General features: G+C 36.1%; 1 protein-coding gene across 1 annotated transcript in view; it reads left to right on the top strand.

Moving 5' to 3' along the window:
- The window catches only part of LOC105749518 (inter-alpha-trypsin inhibitor-like), an 84,368-nt gene that overhangs the window by 49,963 nt on the left and 19,866 nt on the right, over positions 1 to 14,539 (top strand). The window contains exon 3 of the mRNA XM_023497760.2: positions 6,398 to 6,571. Coding sequence (XP_023353528.1) covers positions 6,398 to 6,571 — 174 coding nt within the window. The remainder of the gene's footprint in view (positions 1 to 6,397; positions 6,572 to 14,539) is intronic.

Below are 14,539 nucleotides of genomic sequence, written 5' to 3'. Positions count from 1 at the left end.
ATTACCTATTTTTATACAGCTCATTAAAGCTAATATAAAAGAGCACACCAATAATGGTGGTGGATTGCTTTGGTATATAGGTCAAACAGGTTTCTTAAGTATTGATACTACCTCTGAGATTAGTGTCAAAAACTAATTTTTTAAACACTAAAAGCTATAGGTGTCAACTCTGGGTTGGAAGGGGAGAGGACAAGAAGTAGATATAAAATAAACATCTGAGACAGAGACATGACAATGAGATTGGGTTAGTTAAGGTTCACTCACAAAACTGGGCAAAGAAAGAAACAAGAAGCTGCTAGACCAAACAAGTCAGGCTACCTCTAAGTATTGTAGTTCAAGGAAAAGCAGCTGGTAAGGCACCATGCCTTATTATTATTACTCATGCAGAAGTAGTGGACATGAATAATGAAGTGAAAGACAAGGTGGTAGTCAAAAGGTCAGATGGGCGAGCATGAATTTCTCTCCAAGAAACTCATAGAAAGTACAGGCATAAAGCAAGATGAGGGAGAAAATTGAGACACCAGAAAACAAGGTGATTTTGATTCTGAGACAAGAGTCTAACCCACTGAGGAGCCTTTATTATGTTTCATGCTAGGACAGAAATGAACTCCAGGGGATAGATGGGGAAGAATTTATAGGCGAGAACATGTAAGAACATGCACTTAGTTAGAAGTAAGAAAGATAAAAAAGAGAATGGCAGTTAAGAGCAGATCCTGCCTATGCATCTCCCAATATTCCACGAGAAGTAGGAGTGACAACTGGAGAACAGGAAAGAAAGCCTCAGGATAGAATTTGGGACAGTACAGAGTTTAAATGCTTTCCAAGCTAGGAATATGATTTTGTAAAAGTCATCTAAACTCTAGGTTTCAGTTTTCTTACCTGGAATATAAGGCTGCTGGATTAGAGTTCTAAGATGCATCCAATTCTACTAGTTCTATAAGTCTCTCAGTTGTGAACAAGTGGCCTCCCACAGGCTTTTAGGAAAATGGCATGGTATGTTATGTCAGGGTGCCTCCTGGAGGTAGATCACTAGGGAAAACAAGTCCACAAAGGGTCCACTGTTTATTTCTTTAAAAGCATTACCTGTTGTTACTTCTATAAACTTTGACTCACTTTTATGAGATTTTTTTTCCCCCTTTCATCGTTCATTTTCTAAATGAAAAGCATTTAGAGATGAGTCTATGTCCCAAGATGTATAAATAACTTGGGGAGCCTCTAATCAACTTGAAATAGCCATGTTTCTTGGCTGAGAAAACCTCTTCTTTCTTTTATAAAAAGATTCAGGAGGTCAGTGAATAGCATAATAATAAAGGTGTCACTTTTATCCTTCCATAACCCACAGTCTACCCTCATCCTTCTGGTCAATGCCCCTTCTCCTTTTCCCCTCCTGACTGGATATTGATCCCCATTTATCTTACCTCCTACAAAGTGAACCCAGACTCTCCTTTCCATTATGACACTCAGTTCTATTCTCCCTCTTCCCAGGGATGGTGGGCCATGTAATTCACTCTTGTGGGGTTTTTTTTCCTTTTCACCTTTCATTTTCTAAATGAAAAGCATTCAGAGACAAGGTGATGTCCAAGGATGTATAAATAACTTGGGAAGCCTCTAATCAACTTGAAACAACCATGGATAACTATTCCTTCCTAGAAAAATATCTTGGAAGTTATGATTTCTAACACTAAACTCCTAAGACCTTATGTGGTGTGTTCCTCGTTATCAATCAACCAAATGACATTAATTAATTTTTTTACAAAAGGGATATTTACTGAGAAACTACATCAAAGACAGATGTTATGAGACATTCCCCAAACTGAAAGCTCATTCTTCCCTTGAACATTAAAGGTCCTTGGAAAGAATAGACTCAAATTTAAAGAACAAAGGTAATGAAACTTATGTGTAGACAAGGGTACATCCAGGCTCCTGATCCCAAAATCCTTTTCCCCATTATGGAATCTTCATGCAGTTCTTCCCTATAGGTATAATTTTCTTCTGGGTTTAGTAGATCAGTAGCTTTTTAGAGTTCCTAATTAGAATTTCTCTCCAACCCAAAATGTCATAATCCCTGAAGCTTCCACTGTCCTTGGTACTATCTTTCTACTCTTGGTTCTTGGAGTCCTGTATTTCCACTGTAGGGTCTGCCTTATGCCATTTCTGATGGACTATGAGGCCACCATTCAACCTTAACCACCAGTGAACCTTTAATGACCTTCAGGACATCCTGAACTCACTGGTGACTTGGTAATCTTGTAGCTCACAAAATTTTCCTTAATTGAAAGCCTCCAAAGAAAAGGGTGAAAGATAGATTGCTTAAATCTTTTGTATACACACTCTAGTTCCTCAGTCATCAGTAATTCCAGATCTTCAGCCAATCAAATGACTCTTTGCCATCATACAGTAATCGGCCCTCAGTCACTCATAGCCAGAAAGTGACTCCCCAAAGTCCCATATATGGTATTGAAAACAAGGAAAGTATATGGGAAAGAAAACAAGGAAAGTCTCAGGACTGGACTTTCATTGGCCAGTCATGCACACACCCAATCCCCATGATCACAATAGCAACAGTATCTAGCATTTACATAGCCTTTAAGATTTACAAAGCACACACATAACATTATCTCATTTTATTCTCATAACAATTCTCATAACAAATAAGGTATAAGAGAGGAAAAGGAGACACAAGACAGAGTGTTCAAAGAATATTTGAAAAGGAAAAGAATATTAAAAAGTGAGAGGGTTGAGGAGGTGACACTTAAAACTCAGTCTTGAAGAAAGAAAAGGGATTTAGGAATTAAATTGAAATAATGTATTCTGAGCATGGGGGATAATTTGCAAGTGCAAAGAAACAGAAGAGGGCATATTGAATTCAGAGAACAGCTTAAAGTCCAATTTGTGATATAGAGTTATAAAGGAGAGTAATGGAAAGTTAGGTAGTTTCTTCTATTTCTATTTGCCTGACCAATTTCACTGTTGATCCCAAGACCAAGCAGGCAAGTTCTCTGGCCATACTTTTCTTTTCTCTAACTATCCATCTTTCCTGTGTTTCATTGTTTTCTTACCTATAACAATAATCACTACTGATCTTCTACTGATCACTGATCACTACTAACCCTAAGGTTAGTGGGCCAGCTACAGAATCTCTGTCACATAAATTCAATTCTCTCCAGAGTATTTCTATTATATATCATCACTAGTTCCTAGAGATATGTTCTCTAGCTTTCTCCCTGTGGAGAGATGCTTTTAGAGACCCTCTGTGCTTATGTCAGTTCTTATAACAGATACTTTAAAAAGAATTCACTGTCATTTCCCAATAATCATCCCACACAATCCTCTCTTGTAGTAAAAAAGTACAGTTAAGCCAAAAAAAATTTATATGTTTGATAACATTCCATACTTTACTGTCTGTCACCTCCATGACAAGAGAAGAGTATGTTTTGTTTCCCAGTCCTCTAAAATCAAGGTAGACCATTGTATTTCATTTTGTCAATTTTTTTTAATCTCATTGCAATTATTGTGTACATTGTTGTCTTGGTTTTGCTTACTTCATATGCCATCACTTCATTATAAAAGTCTTTCATAGTATCTTCACAGAATTCTTCATCTTCGTGATTTCTTACAATACGATAATATTCCATTACATTCACAAACTAAAGCTTGTTCAGCCATTTCCCTAATCAATGAGAACCTACTTTCCTTTTAGTTCTTTGCTACTATTAAAAGTATTACTATAAATATTTTTGTATATATTCTTTCCCTCCGTCTTTGATGTCCTTGAAAGCTATACCTAGCACTGAAGTAAAGAGTATATACAATTTAGTGACTTTTCTAGTACAGCTCAAAATTTTCCAGAATGGGTGAATTCATCTCTACCAATAGTTTTTTTTTTTAATTTATGGAATAAAATAAGCATTTCTATAACAGCATAATAAAAAGATAATAAAAATTTTTTGCATGAAACTGCAAATCTATTGTGTTTTTTTTGAATGTATAACAAAGTTATTATGTAAATTTCTTCCCTTCCCCAACTCTGATGCCCCACCATAACCACTATGAGGTCTATTTCCAAATATGATTAGAGGAAAGAGTCAAGTGTTTAATATCAGGAAACCAATTTTAATATAATGTCTGTGTCCCAGCCTTGTCAACTTATCTACTCTCCTCTTATTCAATAAACATTCAATAAACTTTGTGTCTAGCTCTGTGCTGTGTCCTAGGGATACAAAGGAACCCAAATGACAGTCCCTGTCTTCAAGGAACTCACAATTCAAAGGAGGAGACAACATGCAAATAATTATGTAGAGACAAGCTATACACAGATGATCAATAGTAAGCAAGGTACTAAAATCGAAAGAGATTAAGGTCTTCCTGGAATTTTAACTGGGACTTGAAGTTAGAGGGAAACCAGGAAGTAGAATTGAAAAGAAAGAGCATTTTCTCTTCTGGGTGGAAGACAGTCAGTGAAAATTCCCGGTGTCTGAAATAGAGCATCTTGTTAGAGCCAGGAGATCATTGTCACTAGATCAGTGAGCATAGCAGTAAGATAGTAAGGAGGGTAAGATGTAAGAAAATACTCCTAAGAGATACAACCATGTATTAAATAAATGTTTATGCATTAGCACACAGTGGGGCAGTGGAGAGAAGCTCCAAATGCCAGTCTTCTCATCTAAACAGAATTTCCCAATCATAGTATATTAAGGAGTTGGGAAGTCCATCAAAGCAATATCTTTTTCCTAAGGAAATATTCCAATATCACAAGTATCATTGTCTGTTGCCATTTTCATCTCCCTGAAATTGAAAAAGAGGAGAAAGGGAGGCATGTCTTAGGGCTTGATCTTTGGAAGGATATCCCTGGATTTCAGTTTTCAGTTCTGTTGCTGAAAATTTTTTAGTGTTACAGATGATTTGGAGGAAATCATGGGGATAGATGCATTTCTGATTCATGTCAGGACACATTTATAAGCAGTCTTTCCATGGTCTCAGTTAGGTATAGTCATAATTGGAGTAGGTAGCCAGCTATTTGTTATGATCTCCGTTCCAGATTATCCACCATCCAGATTTGCCACAATGATTTAAGTTCTTACCATTAGAGTTTCATTTTTGGGTTAAAACATAAAAGTTTCATTGCAAAATGAAAATTAACCGGGGAAGGTAACTGTGACATTGTTAATGATCCCTACTACCTTATTGCCAATTTAGTCTGTCAACATGGCCTAATACCTAACAGGACCCAGTGAAAACAGTTGTGGCAGGATAGGTACATTTATAAAAGGGATGGAAAATTAGAAAAGCTATGAATGACAACTAAGGAAGATAGATTTGAGTGGAAGCATTTCAATGAAGGAACTTCGAAAGTGTATATGAGTTATATGATGTATGGTGGTATAGGCCACCTGGGCAAGGGTAGTTGCTTCAAGAGAGAGTGAAGTGATTTCAAAAGAATTAAAGTAGATCTAGCTATGTGACCCTGGGCAAATCACTTAACCCCAATTGCCTCAGAAAAAATAATAATTCTAGACCATCTCCTCTCCATTCCTCTCTCCTTCTCTGCCTCATAGCACATTTATCTAAGCATTTATGTAAAACACACTTTGCAAACTTTAAAATACTAAACAAATGTTAGCTATTATTATAATTATTTGAATAGTAAATGTGAACCCTAATCTTTCAGAAGAGAGGAGAGAGAGTAGGACAGAGAGATAGAGGGAGAGGGACAGAGGGAGAGAATTGGGGGGAAGAGCAGGAGAGAAGGAAGAAAAAAGGAAAGGAAAGAAAGGAAGGAAGAAGAGGAAGGGAATGGGAGAAGGAGATGGAAGGATGGGAGGTAGGGAGAGAGAACAGTAAAACAGTCATCTGGCATGCTGAAGAAACAGAGCTACTGAGGATCAAAACAGTATTTTCGTCTTTGTTGCTGTTTTTTTTTTTTTCCTTGTGGGTTTTTTTTTTCTTTTTATCTGATTTTTCTTGCACAATATGATAAATATGAAAATATATTTAGAAGAATTGCACATGTTCAACTTATATTGGATTGCTTGCTGTCCTGGGAGGCTGGGGAGGAGAGGGAGAAAAATTTGGAACACGTGATTTTGCAAAGGTGAATGTTGAAAATTATCTTTGCATGTATTTGGAAAAATAAAATACTATTAAAAAAAAAGAAAGAAAAAAGAAACAATACTGCCTTAAGAATCAGAGGACTTTGATTCAAATCCCAATTCTCTCATTTGGCCATGTGATCCTGGGCAAGTTACTTCATTATTAGTTTTGACATTTTTTACCTGAAAAAATGATAGATTAGACTAGAAAACCTCCCTAGTGTCTGCCAATTCTAAGTCTATGACTCTAAATTTCCTCATTTTCACACAGACTAACTTCTAACATACCCTTTTTTCCCTTTACACAGAAAGAGTTTGCCTGATAGAAAAGGATCCAGGATACTGCAAGGCATCCTATACAATGTGGTACTTTGATTCCCTGGAAAAGAAATGCTTCAAGTTCATATATGGAGGGTGTGTAGGAAATGGAAACAGATTTCTCACCAGAAGGGAGTGTTATCAGCGATGTGCTCCAGAATCAGGTAAGTAGGAAGGATGTGGGAAGCTTCACATTAAAATAGATGAATCGGAGAGGAGAAATTACTTTTCTATTCACTTCAGCAAATAAAAGGTATTATTGTCAGGGACAAGACAGTTTGTGCTTAACATTAGAACAAAAAAAAAAACGTTAGAACAATTAAAAGAAACAGGAATAAGGCTGCTGAGTAAGACCAGGCCAGGGAAGACCCATCATAATGACCGTGGTGTACACTTCCTGGGCCTCGTGGTGCTCATCACTGTAACTAGCATGTTTCAGGGGATGGTGCGAGAGGTAAGGGAGTGGGTCAGAGCATATCATCACCATGAAAATGACCTGTGTGATTTATTACTATTTCTTTTGGCTGGCTGCTATTCTGATGCAGCTCAACCCCCTCTTTGGACCACAAATTAAAAATGAAACTAACTTATTTCATATATTGTTGGCCTTGAGGAAAATAATAATCTGTGTAATTCTCCATCATCTAAAAAGTAAAAATGGGGCAGCTAGATGGAGCAGTGGATAGAGCACCAGCCCTGAAGTCAGGAGGACCTGAGTTCAAATCTGGTCTCAGATACTTAATACTTCCTAACTGTGTGACCTTGGGCAAGTCACTTAACCCCAATTGCTTCAGAAAAAAGCAAAAAAAAAAAAAAAAAAAAGTAAAGATAAGTTTTCTATATGCTAAAGCACTTCTTAATCAAAAGATTGACTTAACTCATCTGCTTGGAGACCAGCTGCCTTAAACATTTATTCTATACTTGAATTTTTGCTTTATTCTAAAGTTCAAGTTTTTTTTTCCTTTTACATATTTAAAAATTATCTTTTGTCAAAAGGTATGCTTATTTTACCTCAAGTATATATTAGATATATGAAAGGAGTATGAGTTCTTTTGATAAAAAAGAATGTGACTAGTGAAGTGAATATTATTCTCTTTCCTCTTGGGAATCTGAGCACTTGAAAATGGTTTTTCTCCATTCACTGCATTAAAAACAAGTGATATATTTATGACTCCTACAGTAGAATGCATGGCTACAGTTTCATTAATCACCAGGAGATTAGTACAGGGAGGAAAAATCCCTTTCCCTAATGGTTTTGGAGTTGTACCAAGCTTGCTTGCTTGCTTGCTTGCTTTCTTTCTTTCTTTCTTTCTTTCCTTTTTCAATTGTCAAGCTTTTTTTTTTTTTTTCTCCTTTTCATCTCCTCCCTCTCACTGGGGAAGAAATAGAAAGGTAAAGAGAAGAGAGAGGGGAAGGGAAAGGAGGAAGGAAAAGAAAAAGAAGAATGGAATGAAAGGGAAGCAAAAAATGAGGGGAAAATCAAGAAAATGACTACATTGGTACATTTCAAAATGTGTTTCTCGTTTTACATGTTTGCCTATCACTTTTAGTTATGGGATGGACAGTGTCCTCTGTTATTTGTACTCTGAAATTATGGTTAGTCATTATTTTTCTCAGTCCTTTAAGTTCTTACAAGTGTTTGTTTTTTACAATACTGATGTTATAATATAAATTGTTCTAATTTTGCCTATTGCACTCTGCATCCATTCATTGATATGTCTTCCTGAGTATCTCTGAAACTATCTCACATTTCTTATATCATAAAAGAATTCCATTCCATCCATATACCATAATTAGTTCTGCCTTTCTCTAAATGAAGTTCTATTCCCTTAGTTTCCCCCCACCCTTTTTTACCACCACAAAGAGAGCAGCTTTAAATATTTTTATATTTTTTATACAAATAGTATCTTCCTTTTTCCTTTTACCTCTTGGAGCTATTGATTTAGCAGTGCTATCCTTGCGCCAAAGGCCTTGCACAATAAACCCTATTTTTCAAATAATTTTAAATTAAATTTGTGTTTCTTGTTGGAATGTTATTTTCTGCTTTGTAATGGGGAAAAAAGACAACATACTTTGAAGAAAAAAAGAAATAATAGATTAGTTAATAATAGGTGAATGTAAAAATAAAGTATGCCATTTGATACTTATGGACATTTAGATTTATCCAGGATCCAATTCAATTCAACACATATTTATTAAACATTTACTATGTGCATGGATATTACATGAGATTCTTATGGCGTGGGGTTGGGGTGGGGTATGATCATAGTCAAAAGAGCACTGAGCTGGAATTTTAAAAATCAATGTTCTATTTTACCTGTCTGGTCCTCAATGTACACATCTGTAAAAAGAAAAAGATGTACCACAGATGTGGTGTCAAACTCAAATAGAAACAAAGGCTACTGAACAGTACATAGGGAGTCCTACAGGCCATAGATTGGCTTAGAAAACTGCATTGTAACATTATCTATGTTGTACTATATTTTATTTATATTTACAATTTATATTTTAATCTGGTTTTCTCAGCACTCAGCATGTACCTCAGCACTAAAGAATCTGTCAAGTTCCTTTTGGATCTAAAATTATGTGACTTTCAGTGTCTATAGTGCTTACTATTTGCCAGGTATTTTACAATAATCTCATTTGATGCTCTCAACAACCCTGTAAGGTAGGTACTATAATTACCTCCATTCTACAGATAAGGAAACTGAGGCAAAGAGAAGTTAAGTAATTTGCTAAGAGTCACTGAGACTGGAGTTCTTTCTGACTCCAGGACCAGCACGCTATTCACCTGGTTGCCCCATCTCATTCTCTAAGATTCTTGTCCGTGTTCTATAAACGCTGTACAAAGGCTGCACCTTCTAAACCAGGGACCTTCCTCAATCTCTTGATATTATATGGGCAGTGGAATAGTAAACTGATCATCTGGAGCCAGACTTGATCCATGATTTTCCTTTTCTGATCTTTGATCAAATTGTGTAATCTCCTTCTCCTATATAATATGCTGCCCCTCTTGTTAATTTTTGATTGAGGCGTTGGGTTGGGTTTTGTTTTGTTTGTTTGGGAGTGGGGGGTCGAATTTTTTGGTACAGAACTATGATGTCATCAGTATAAGAATCTCTCAATAGGGAAACTCCCTGAATCAATACTGATGAGGAACTGTTTCACAATTAAGAGTTCCCTGGGGCAAGGCACTGGAGACCTAAATGTCTTGCCCAGGATCAGACAGCCAATATGTAAGTCAATTTAGGCAGCCAGATTTGCAATTCTGGTCTTCCTAACTGAGAGACTGTTTTACTTTCCACTGAGCCTTGTTAAACAATGAAAATCTGCTGCATGACTGTGACTCACTGTGCTTTAATAATGCACAATGCTAATGTCTTTTCTCCAGCCCAAGAACAGACATCCAACATGTGCCCTGTTCAAAATTCCAAACACATGCCAGACCTCAAACTGTGCCGTCATAATCCTCACTTGACAGGATTTATTAAAATACTTATCAAGGCTTCCTTTTTCTACAAAGGTCTTTTTTTTCTGCTAGGTTTTTTTTTCTAGCTGGTTTTGTTTTTCCTTTTCCTGCTAAGCTTTTTTCCTCCCTTGTTAGTTTTGCTTTTTTTTTTTTTTTTAACTAATTTTTTCTTGCTAGTTTTGCTTTTTTTTTGAAATTCATTTTTCAAGCTCACCAAGGATTCATTTTTAATGTAACTTGTCTAGCAGAAATTCCAGCATCTTCATCCCTCACAGGTTTTCATCAGACATAAGTGATCTTTCTCTCCATCTACCTCAGGGCTGTTCCTCCCACAGGGAACATGACATGTTGAGGACTGATAAGCTTAACCTGAAATGACCAGACTGTAGGAAGACACAGGCATACACTTACTGTATTTGGATGCAGTTTCCCCGGGCCATGCTGTTTTCTACTCCTGAAAACTATAGTGTGCTAAGGAAAATAGAATCATAGCTTCAGAATTGGAAGGGACATTGAATCTAATCTCCTCATTTTATTAAAGAGGAAACTGAGGGTTAGAGAATTACATGATTTACCCAGGATTTCACAGCTAAACTCTGACTGAGGCAAGACAGGGGTCACTGGTGCTTCTTTCATTCTCCCCTACCCCCAGTTATCATGAATGCATTTTTGCTCAGATTTTTTTCCTGCTCTGTGTCAATAACTTCGCTCCTCTCTCAAATATTTTTCAGGCTTCCCAAATAGCAAGGCTGACTTTGGTCCCATCTGGCATCCAGATAAATGTTTTTTGGCAACAGAAGGTGGTGGTTTCCCTGAAAGTATAATAACTATAGATTCTATTGCCTCTCCTCATGATTAATGCAGATTTTTAAAGCATATCCTCAGGAGAGCCATCCAGGAAACAAGAACATGGGACAGTGCTGAGGGTATAGAGCCTGTAACTGTTGGCTATTGATCAACTCTAAACATGAGATCTAATCATTAGAACTCTTTAAGGCTGTATATAGTGTTGTCAGTGTGGGGACTCTTTCTCCCTACAAACCATATTTACCTATAACATAGCAGGGTTCTAGAATAGGGTTGCTTAATTCAAGAAACTTTCATTTTCCCTTTAAACATATATTTTGACAATTGTATTTCAATATAATTGGCAGCCTTTGTGGATCTATGTGCTTTATTTTGTGCATTTAAGAACATTGATCCTGAAAAACAGTCTGTTGGTTTTATCTAATAGCCAGAGGGGTCCAAAATACAGAAAATGTTAAAAAAAAAAAAATCCTTGCCACAAAAAGGTTAGGTTATTTGGTCATAATCACATAGTTAAAAAAGAGTCAGGGGAAGAATGAGACTCACTTCTTACAGACTTTTGGTATAACACACTATGCCATATACCAATCTAACCATAATACTAGAAAAATAAAAGAGCAAGGATGTATTTTAAGCTTAATTGTTTTTTAAAAGATGTCCCTTATCTTGTAGACTAGGGAGCTACACAGTAGGAAAGAAAGAATTTAATGAGAGATAATGTGGTTTAAGAAGACTAGATAAGCAAATTGGAAAAGCAAGGCATAGTCTTACCTATCAGATCTGTGGTGAAGGGGAGAATTTATGGCCAAAGAAGAATTAAGGAACATCATGAGATGCAAAATGGATAACTTTTATCACATTAAATAAATAAAAAAGTATTTGCACAAACAAAACCAATGTAGCCAAGATTAGAAGGAAAGCAGAAAACTGGCAAACAATTTTTATAGCCAGTATTTCAGATAAAGGTCTCATTTCTAAAATACATACAGAACTGGGTCAAATTTATAAGAATACAAGTCATTCCCTAATTGATAGACAAAAGAATATGAACAGACATTTTTCAGATGAAATTTAAGCCATTTTGAGTCATATGAAAAAAAATTCCCTAAATCACTATTGATTAGAGAAATACAAATAAAGACAACTCCATGAGGTACTATTTCACACCTCTCAGATTGGCTAAAATTATAGGAAAAGATAATGATAAATGTTGGAGGGAATGTTGGAGGGACACTAATGCATTGTTGATGGAGTTGTGAAATGATCCAACCATTCCGGAGAGCAATTTGAAACTATGGTCAAAAGGCTATAGAATTATGCATACTCTTTGATCCAGCAGTGTCTCTACTGGGTTTGTATCCCAAAGACATAATAAAAGAGGGAAAAGAACCCACATGTGCAAACAATGTTTATAGCAGCTCTTTTTGTAAAAGTAAGGAATTGGAAATTGAGTGGATGCTCATCAGTTGGGGAATGGCTGATTAAATTATGGTATATGAATATTATAGAATATTATTGTTCCCTAAGAAATGATGAGCACGTTGGTTTCAGAAAAGCAAGTAAGCAGAATCAAGAGAACACTGTACATAGCAACAAGGCTATATGATGATCAACTGTGATGGACTTGGCTTTTCTCCACAATTCCAGTAGACTTGGGATAGAAAAGCCATTAGCAACCAGAGAGATAACTGTGGAGACTGAATGTGGATCAAAGCTTTCTCTTTTTCAAGATTTTTCCCCTTTTGGTCTGATTTTTCTTGAACAAGATGACTAATATGAAAATATGTTTAAAAGAATTGCTCATATTTAATCTTTATCAGATTGCTTGCTAGGGGAGGGGGGAGGTAAAGGACAGAGGGAGAAAAATTTGGAACACAAACATACAAAAATGAATGTTCAAAACTATATGTATATTTGGAAAAAAATAAAATACCACTGAGGGAAAAAAAAGATGAAGAAGAAGACTAGGCCTGGCCCAAATCTTGTTACTCTAAGGGATCTGTACATCTTATGAAATAAAAAGAAGTTAATGCCTTAATGTTCTTTTCCCCAAAAGAGTATGTCATCATTGAGTAGTTTCAGTAATATTTGACTCTTTGTGACCTCATATGGAGGTCATATGGAGTGCTTTGACATTTTTCTCCAGCTCATTTACAGATGAGGAAACTGAGGTTAAAAAGGGTAAAATGACTTTCCAGGATTACACAGCTAGTGTCTGAGGCTGAATTTGAACTCAGGAATCCTTTTGCTCCATATAGCTACTCAGGAAATTAACCTATATGGCCCCTAATTTTCCTTTCAGCTCTAAATCTACGACCCTAACAGTAACAGTTATAAATAAAAATAATTCCATCCTTTAACCAAATAGTTCTGTTATTAGGAATATACAATAAAAGCATTATAAAGAATAACAAAGAGATTGTGCCAAGATTTTCACAGCAATTTTATATATGATTTAAAAAAACCAAACAACTGCAAACCTAAATGACCAAAAAATAAGTGTGTGTGTGTGTGTGTGTGTGTGTGTGTGTGTGTGTGTGCACTGATGCAATGTGAAATAATGATCTAACAAGATGACAAACAGGCAGATAAGAGGGAAACACAGAAATCTGGAAGAACCTTTCTGAAAGAATGCAAAGTGAAAGAGGAAGACTGGAATAATTAGACCCAGGAGAAAGAGTGCATGACAATGAGATGGAAAAGGAATCCTCATAGGGACTTAAGAGGGAGTGACTGAGAAGCTGTTGTGAATAAATAAATGCATGAAGAACTGTTTATGAAGCATTTGCTATATGTTGAGTCCTTTGCTAAACACTGGCAATTCAAATTTAAAAGTAAGACTATCTCTCAAAAATATATTAAGTGAATACTTTATAAATACAAACTATATACATACGCATATGTGTGTGTGTGTGTGTGTGTGTGTGTGTATATATATATATATATATATATATATATATACACTATATATGGGAGAATGGGAGCTAGAGAATACTTGTGGTTCCTAGAATAAGTGGTAGACAAACTGGGTAGAGGAAGGGATGGTATGCAAGTAGGATAGTGAGAAGATAGTTAGCATGCAAGTATGGTTAAGTTAAATCAAAAAGCATTTAGTAAGTACTTGCTATATATACCAGGCACTATGCCAGTGGAGCTAGGTGGGTGCACAGTGAATAGAGTGCTGGGCCTGGAGTCAAACCTGACTTCAGACACTTACTAGCTGTGTGGCCTTGGGCAAGTCACTTAGCCCTGTTTACCTCAGTTATTTCAGCTTTAAAAAAGGAGATAATAGTATTACCTATCTCCCAGAGTTGGGAGGAACAAGAGAAATAATAATTTAAAAATGTTTTGGGTTTAGTTAGTAATAGCTATTATTAATGCTGAGCGCTGGAAATACAAAGACAAGCTTACATTCTGAGAGAAGATAACTCATAAAAGGAAGCTAAAAATAATAATAATTAACATTTATATAATGCCTACCATGTTCTAGACACTAAGCGCTTTATAATTATTATCTTATTTGATCTTCACAATAACCCTGAGAGGTAGCTGCTTTTATTTTTCCTATTTTAGAGATGAGGATACAGAAGGAAACAGAAGTCATACAGCTAGTGTCTGAGGTCAAATTTGAATCCAGCTATTTCTAACTCCAAGCTGAGCCTTCTATGTACTGCGCTACCTACCTGGGGAAAGGATAGAGATTGGAAAGAGATACCTCCTTAGGAACATAGTAGAAAAAGGAGTCCAGAGAGTCAGGAGCAGAGAGCTGAGGGGGATGAAACAGTGAACATAGCTGGCTTCTTTAAAAATGGAATCTGTGGGAGATACTGTCTAATTGTGTAGAAAGGGCTATACA

Source organism: Sarcophilus harrisii, chromosome 2 (genome assembly GCF_902635505.1).
Source record: "Sarcophilus harrisii chromosome 2, mSarHar1.11, whole genome shotgun sequence".
Lineage (NCBI taxonomy): Eukaryota > Metazoa > Chordata > Mammalia > Dasyuromorphia > Dasyuridae > Sarcophilus > Sarcophilus harrisii.
This window is presented reverse-complemented; position numbering and strand designations above follow the sequence as displayed.